At 32.8% G+C, this 8,811-nt stretch overlaps 1 protein-coding gene across 12 annotated transcripts in view; it reads right to left on the minus strand.

The window, feature by feature from the left end:
* Nucleotides 1-8,811, minus strand: part of LOC117116963 (fibropellin-1-like) — a 31,689-nt gene that overhangs the window by 15,965 nt on the left and 6,913 nt on the right. For 11 of the 12 annotated variants that reach the window (XM_033261125.1, XM_033261119.1, XM_033261118.1 and 8 more), the window contains exons 4-6: nt 7,708-7,827; nt 1,307-1,426; nt 96-203 (exon numbers count right to left, since the gene is read on the minus strand). In XM_033261125.1, the coding sequence (XP_033117016.1) occupies nt 96-203; nt 1,307-1,426; nt 7,708-7,827 (348 nt within the window). The remainder of the gene's footprint in view (nt 1-95; nt 204-1,306; nt 1,427-7,707; nt 7,828-8,811) is intronic. The other variant, XM_033261122.1, reaches the window with a different exon arrangement.

Here is an 8,811-nt window from a genome sequence, read left to right on the forward strand (position 1 = left end):
ATATATATATATATACAATTGACTTAACAGACTTAGATACGAACATCTTGTTGCTATTCAGCCAGTCATTATCATCCATTTATTTATATACATACCGGTATCACATCGGCTGCCTTGGTATCCAGAAACGCACATGCACGTGTAACCATTGGAAACAGTTTCACAAGTTCCACCGTTTAAGCATGGAGAGCTACTACATGGTGCTATAAAGATATGAAAACATTAGAAATAAGTAAAGTACCACCATCATTAATAATAGAAATAATAATGATGATGATGATTATAGTAAAAGCAATATTATATACTACTATATACTAATGATAATATTATGTAATATTATTAATAATTACGGTTATCATTATATATAACAAATTAACATAATATAAAACAGCCCATACTATATATAATATTATAAGAAGCCCATGGGCTACTTTTCAAGATTCATATTTACCAACCTGAGAGATTTGAAATGCGTGACTACACCAGGGCGGGGGAGAGGGGCGGAGCCCCGGTGGAGCTCGGGTTTGAGTCACATAATCGATGGTTTGTTGTGACAATTAACGCACAAGATCGCACGCGCCTCATTTTACTAAGTGCGTGGTTGACTGAGTTATTTTGGTTGAAAAAGAGCAATTTTCTCGGTGAACTGATACTCGAACGAGATAACGAATGCTCTCTAATGACTCAAGTTAGGCCTAGGCCTACTGCATGACCGTTTTTATATTTTTAATAAAAAGCAGTTTCTTCTCATTTTAAATATATTTTCCCATGAATTCGTAATAATTCGTTACCACGCATACACTTGTGCTAAATGCGTGACAAATTTATGATCACGCTTGTGTTTCTGCAAAATGCATGTTTCATCCAAAATCACATTAAAATGCGGGACCGTCCCGCAAAATTCGAGACGGTTGGTAACTATAAAGATTACTTTTGCAAATATAAGAGGGGTGGGATTCTTTTCGATATGGGCTTCTCGAGAGCAATCCCATGGGGATTCTATTAGAGGTTTTACAACATTCAAGAACTAACTAAGGTCTATTATAAAGATAAAATACATTTAAGCTATACGTTATTTTAAGGGTAGGACAGTAGCTGAATACCAGGTTAGGCTTTTGTAATTATGAATTCTATAACAGGTGGGTACTGTATAGGCAAATACAAATGGGTTAATTGTTGATTGTTGTTATTGAATGTGTATTTGTGATTTGTGTATCGGGTTTTGGACGATATATCTGTGGGTCCGATGTAGTATTTTGCGTTATAAAATTTGATATTCTAGACAGAGCTTTACGAATAGACTCACCATTTTCACAATTATCACCAGAATATCCGGACTCACACAGACAAATATAGGAATCCAAATTTTCGGACGTAAAACATGTGCCAGAATTCATGCAAGGGTTCGGCAAACACGTATCAGTAGCTGGAAATATAAACAAACCATCAATATACAGTTCGACGGTTATGATCAATATATATAAATATAAATATATATATATATATATATACATATATACATACATATATATACATATATATATATATATATATATACGGTAGATGATAAAGTATGTCCCCATCGGGATTCGAACCGAAGACCATCCGATTACCGTTCGGATACTCTACCAACTGAGTTATGTTGTCACGCCACAATTGACCTTTCTAATTCCGGTGGAGGTCAGGTGGAGGCGGATATGTGTGGTTAGTAACAAGAACAGTTGTCCTGGTAACAGGATAAGGATATCACAGTCACTGTAATGTATCTATTAACAGGAAATACCATGGTGTAGTAGTGTATACAATGAGTAGGCAATTTAATTAAGGATAATTATAATTGAGAAAAGTATATTATATATAAAATCGAAATACGAAAAATATCAAATTGGGACCCTTCTGGATTTGGACCCGACACCCTCCAATCCCACTAGATCCAGGGGTGGGGTCTAGTGAGATTTGAGCCATCACATCGACGTAAAGATGATATAATACGAAACAGGGGAGAACTAAATCAAATTCAATCCCCTGAGGAGAAGGAGAAGTTATTAAAAATTTATAGAATAGGCCTAGAACATGGATGGCGTTTTATCTTTTAGTGCGATAGAGTTTATTACATAGTGTAACAGCTCATTTTTTGTTTTACAAAGTGTGACAGACAGTTATTACGAAGTGCGACAGCTCAGTTATTACAAAGTTGACAGATTTAATAACAAAGTGCGACAGTTATTACAAAGTTCAGTAGACTCTATTACAAAGTTGCGACAGTTATTACGAAGTGCGACGATTATTATTAAGTGCAACACAACAATTGCCCAAATGCGCAACGGTCTTAACAGTTTAAAGTTTTAAAACCGTTTTAATGCATTTGAGACAGTTCTTAATTATTTTTTTAAAACATTAAACCATAAATAATTACATTTTAAGTCTATGTATAATTATTCTGTGGTGTTTAAACATTCATGAAAAAATTCATATAAGTATTGCATTTTTCCTCATTTATTGGAACGAATTCCTATTGGAAACATTTTTAGCACAGCACAAGTTGTTCGAGCAATTTGGAATGTTTAATTGTTAATTCGTTATTTTATCAAATATTTAAACAAAAATTATTTTAACTTTAAATAAGTGGTTTGTTAATGTACTTGTGCTATTTGGATTATGTGCAGTAATGTAGAGCCACTATAATAGTATTTTACACCTTTGGCAATCCACACTTTTAGATAGAGCTTTTCGTTTTGTGTTCCCATGTTTCTTTGTTTGTGATTGCTTACATAGGAATTGAATAAAATAAAAAATAGAAGTGTATTCTTTCATTTGAAACAGTATATAATTTCCAAATTTTATTCTATTTTTACACAATGTTTTAGAGTTACAAAGTCCCAAATTTGTACAAATTTTATCATGCCATTTATTTCTTTTTCTACGCATATTTAGTTCATATATTTATTATATACTACATTCTGCCAGTCTTCAAGATACATTTCTATTGTCTTTATGGCGATGATTGACAAAATAAGCATGCAGTATTTAGTACCACTACGATTACCCTCACCATCACTGTGACGAGGACCATCAACATTATCATTATCTTAATCATATCAGCATCATAATCATCATCCTCAACTTTCTTTGAACTCATCAACACTGTTGTATTCTAATATATTTTACTGCTAAATGGTATGAACATAAATGATATCCATGAGTAAAATTGATTAAAAAAGATATGTAAACAATATTATGAGCACAATACGAAGCCAACAAACTCCGTAAATTAACAAAAGCGATGACTGCTCACCGGTCGTCCGCGTTCCTCCACGCTTAAATATCTGGTACAGGCGCAATTTATTAGGCCTATATTGTGTTTTTTGGAAGAGCCAATAAGATAGAAATTTTTAAATAATTAGAATATTTATTTGTACAAAATTAAAATATCTTAAAATTGGAAAAAAAAAAAGAATTTCTTAAGATTGAAAAAAAAAATGAATACCAAGACGCGATTCCAACTCACACTCTTAATTTGCTAAGAACACATGTCCTTAACAGACCGCGCCATCCATACACTACGTGCACATTAGTGGTAATGGCAGTAATGTACAGCCTTGATGAAACCTCTGTTTCGTTTTGTAGGTGTAAGGGGAACTTTAAAAAGGGCGATGAACGTTTGTTGGAAATCACAAAATTGCCTGCAAGTCCGTTCAAAAGTGGCGACGCTGGACGCTTTTATAGTTCTGGTTCTGGTAACAAGAACAAAAACAAGAACAGCAGTATCAGTGACTATTCAGCCTAATATCTGTCTCTTATACACATCTAGATGTGTATAAGAGACAGGGATAAGGTAATATATTTTACTGCTAAATGGTATGAACATAAATGATATCCATGAGTAAAATTGATTAAAAAAGATATGTAAACAATATTATGAGCACAATACGAAGCCAACAAACTCCGTAAATTAACAAAAGCGATGACTGCTCACCGGTCGTCCGCGCGTTCCTATCTGGTACAGGCGCAATTTATTAGGCCTATATTGTGTTTTTTGGAAGAGCCAATAAGATAGAAATTTTTAAATAATTAGAATGTTTATTTGTACAAAATTAAAATATCTTAAAATTGAAAAAAAAAAAGAATTTCTTAAGATTGAAAAAAAAAAAAAAAATGAATACCAAGACGCGATTCCAACTCACACTCTTAATTTGCTAAGAACATATGTCCTTAACAGACCGCGCCATCCATGCACTACGTGCACATTAGTGGTAATGGCAGTAATGTACAGCCCTTGATGAAACCTCTGTTTCATTTTGTAGGTGTAAGGGGAACTTTAAAAAGGGCGATGAACGTTTGTTGGAAATCACAAAATTGCCTGCAAGTCCGTTCAAAAGTGGCGACGCTGGACGCTTTTATAGTTCTGGTAACAAGAACAAAAACAAGAACAGCAGTATCAGTGACTATTCAGCCTAATATTTGAATGGTAAACAGGCGTTACATTTTGTACTCCATATGGGTACGGTGAGTGCAAACACTTGAACACACCTTCCTCAACATAGTCAATACTGCATTGGAAATGTTTTATCCTTTCTTTACGATTCACTTCTATTTCATAAAAACTACATTCTGTTAGTCTTGAAAATACATTTTCATGATTGACAAACAAGCATTCAGTATTCAGTACCACTACAATTCCCCTTATTATCATTATCACCATTACATGAATATCCGCATTATCTTCATCATTGTCATTATTAATAACATTTCTTTAATTCATAACCAATGTTGTATTTCAATAGAGTACTGTTTAATAATATGAAAATAAAGGATATGGAGTGGTTAAGTTGCCTGCATTATGATTCCAAGGTCATGCGTTCAATTCCTGTCTCAGCAGGACTTTTTCTCACGACTAAAAACAACTCCACTCCCTAAGCCTCATAAAGGGACTTGGTTTATAAAGCATCTTTCCATCCTGTACGTGGCAAGTTTACTTACTGTTTGATGTGAAGGTAAAAAAGATACCCATGAGAAAAATTGATTAAACAAAATCAGGCCCTATGTAATGTAATTTCCAAGTGAGATGAGTTTTCCACCATATTATGAGTACAGTGCGAAAAATACTCTGTGCATTAAAAATACATCAGTGACTATTAAGCACCAGTAAAAAGGCGTTACATGTTGTCCTCTGAATAGGCGAATGCAAACAACTGTACACATTTTTCTCATTATGATTACAGTGAATTGAAAATGTTTTTTTTCCCTTTAAAATCGACATACCGAGCATTGCTACATAATGGTGGTTCCAGCGGAGCGGTGGGGGTGGGCCTTGGTAGTGACCTTTCCCGGTAGTCGGGTCTTTGGCGCATGTACCCAGAAATGTTACGTATGTAGATTCCATGCTACATTTATATTGTAATCGCCATTTAAGTATTTTATGTATTGATCAGATGTCAGGTGTAGGCTGCTGCATGTCGAATGTAACAGTCTGAACTAATAGGCCTATATATATTCTTTATAATTATTTTGTAGGGGCAGACATATGTTCCCATTCTATAAAATGTTTAGCTATATATAACGACGTCAATGGGTGACTTCCGCATTACAATTTGGAGTTCTCACTATATACAATACATTGTTTTTTGTCGTTGAATATAAATGACAATTCCCCTTTGACCATGATTCTAGCGCCCCTTGGCTTGGAACTCCTGCCCGGATTATTGTACCCCCGTCGGCAAATTTCTGGAGTACCACTGTTGCCACTTTGACATAAAAGTAAGGAATTTTTCCCACAATAGCCGTCGATACAGTCTCACAAATACAAGGTAGGCCAATGTCATTTCATTAACAATAATAATATTGTTATTATTATTATCATTATTATCATAATTATTATGATTATCATCATCATCATTACAACCATTAACATCACCGTCACCAATATCATTATAATTATTAATGCACAATGCTGAGAGTCTTGTAAACAGGCTGTGATATGTCAACAGGCGTGTATTTGAGTAATCGTGAAAACGTCATAAGAAAGTACAAATAATTGAACAAAAGAGCATACAATAACAACAATGACAGTGAAGCACAGAACGACAAATCATTCTTGAATGATTCATTATACGCCTTATATGATGTATAGTTATGATTTTAAGTATTGAGGGTAAAATTAAAATGATTTCCACTAAAACAAAAGAATTTATTAATTCTACAGGTATGAGTGTAAGGTTTAATATAAATTGGTCTACCCCTCCCCCCAGCATAATGTTTGTGCACTTTTAAAAGTGCTTATATTTGGGAGTGACCCCTTATAAATATACAGAGAGTATACTGTATTGTATATTTGTTTAGGAGTATGCCTGTATAAAAATTATAATTACTCCATAGCTTTAATTTTCAATGGTATATTTTTTAAATTTGTAGTCTTATTTTGTATGTGCAGTCTATTCAGTGTTTATATACATATTTTATCAATGATTGTGTAGAAGTATGCTCCACCTTTAGTTTATTTTTATATTTTTGTAGTTTAAGCTGAAGCTGCTGAACGCACCACTCTTGTGTGTGCCGCCGTTCCAAATGCGTGTGTTCCCAAAGTAAATACATAAAATCTCTAAGGTTAATTTCTATAGGGCCTATATGTAACATGATGATTACAATTAAGAGTTTTAAAGAGTTGGAGAACGATAATGTTGAGTACATCCGACGATGATTTAACTTAAACCTATCGTAACCGCGATATCATGTTTATCCTTAAAGGTGGTTTGGGGTCTTGAATCCCCTAACAACCAATTATATATCGAAGAAGATATCGTTTATGCTTCTGTGTTTGAACTCCGACGATGCTCAGACCAAGTTAAGTGCAAGAGAATCATTTAAGGTACATTATGAATAAAAGGAAGGCTGAGTATGAGAGGAGGAAAGTATACCCACTTTCGGTAATTATACGTTGATAATAAGGGACAAGTTATTAAGAAGGGTAAGGTGAACTGGCCTAAATCAATATGGGTGGAGCTAAATGAATTGTGTATATGAGAAGACATGATATATTATCAAGGGATAATATATTTATGGAGTTAACATCTCCAAGTAGCAATTTACATAAAACAAGACAAATTGATAACAGAGTTAAAAGACCATGTAATTTAAACCCTCAAGGAAGGATATTCTGTATATTACATATGGTGTTGATCACAACATTTCTGCAACTTTTTTAAATAACAATAATTTGAAAGATGGATTGGTACAGTTTATTTTTAAAGCTAGGATGCAGTTAATTGAATGTGGATCACTTCTGAACTTGTATTACCCAAATATTCATGAGAAAAGTTGTAGCCTTTGTTACAACCCATTTGACACGGTGTCCCACGTAATGAATAGATGTATGGAATTTAGAAACCTACCGTATATATTGCTTGAAATGATATGATTGTTAGGTTAGTTCAATCAGAAGTGGATAAATTGCTTGTACCAAATAGTACAATTTATAATAAAACAATTATATCTGGTTATATGTTTGGAACCGAGACTGACTTTAGTATAACACTTCATAGAATACCGGATATAATTATTGTAAACAATGATTCAAAGAAAGCATTTATTGTTGAAGTCTCAACACACTTTGATGGTTTCTTGAATGATACATATGAGATAAAATATAACAAAAATCATTAAGTGAATTAATAATATTGTACACCATTGTTATTAATTCACTTAACTAACCTGACGAAATGTCACATAATGTTCCCGAGTATCCGGCGGGACAGGTACACACAGCGGTTCCGTAAAGTGACTGGCACGTGCCTGGACCACATGGGTTAGGGTTGCAAGCATCAACGGCACCTGAAATGAAAAAAAAAAACACACACATACATATATACATACACATTTATCTATGTAACAGCAGACAGCAAATAACATCTTAAAAATACCACAATAATAATAATAATAATAATAATAATTCTTAAGCCAAAAAGCAAGCAACTTTTGCATATTATATATATATATATATATATATAAATAATATATATATTATATATATATATATCATATATATATCATATATATATATAATATATATATATATTATATATATATATTATATATATATATATATATGTAAAATATAATATAATGTAACAGTAAAGACTGTCTCTTATACACATCTAGATGTGTATAAGAGACAGATTTTATATTCTCGAATTTTCGTTATTTAGAAATATTAAAAAATAATAAGTTATTATTATATAAATAATGATTTGTAATATTTGAAAAAATATAGGTTAAATAATGAATTATATATAATTTAACTAAATACCGGTAATAAATTTACACTTGGCGACTGATGATGCGCCAAGAGTAATGTTAGTACTTTTTTTGAAAATAATGGAAAGTTAAAATATTATTTAGTATATTGCTTTCCCATTTCATTTTTTTTGAAATCATTTTTTTTTGTCACCGATCAAATCGTTTCCTTATGGAGTTCCTCAAGGTTCGGTCTTATGACATTTACTTTTTACTTTATACATTTCTTCGTTGCCAAGATCATCCGTAATAATGGAATTAAATTTCATCTGTATGCTGATGATATTCAGCTGTATGTTTCTTTTGATCCTAATTTTGAATCACAAATTGAGAAGACAGTTTTTAAAATCAAACATAGGATGTTTCTAAACAAACTTAAACTGAATGAAAACAAAACTGAATGCATAGTATTCCATTCCAGATTTCTTCACCCAAAGCCCACTTTTCTACCCGTTACCCTTGGGACAACAGTCCTTGTGCCTTCTACATCTGTCAGGAACCTCAGTTTTATTTTTGACCAAC

This window comes from Anneissia japonica, unplaced genomic scaffold (assembly GCF_011630105.1).
Source record: "Anneissia japonica isolate Jap-2015-1 unplaced genomic scaffold, ASM1163010v1 scaffold287943_len491860_cov182, whole genome shotgun sequence".
Taxonomy (NCBI): domain Eukaryota; kingdom Metazoa; phylum Echinodermata; class Crinoidea; order Comatulida; family Comatulidae; genus Anneissia; species Anneissia japonica.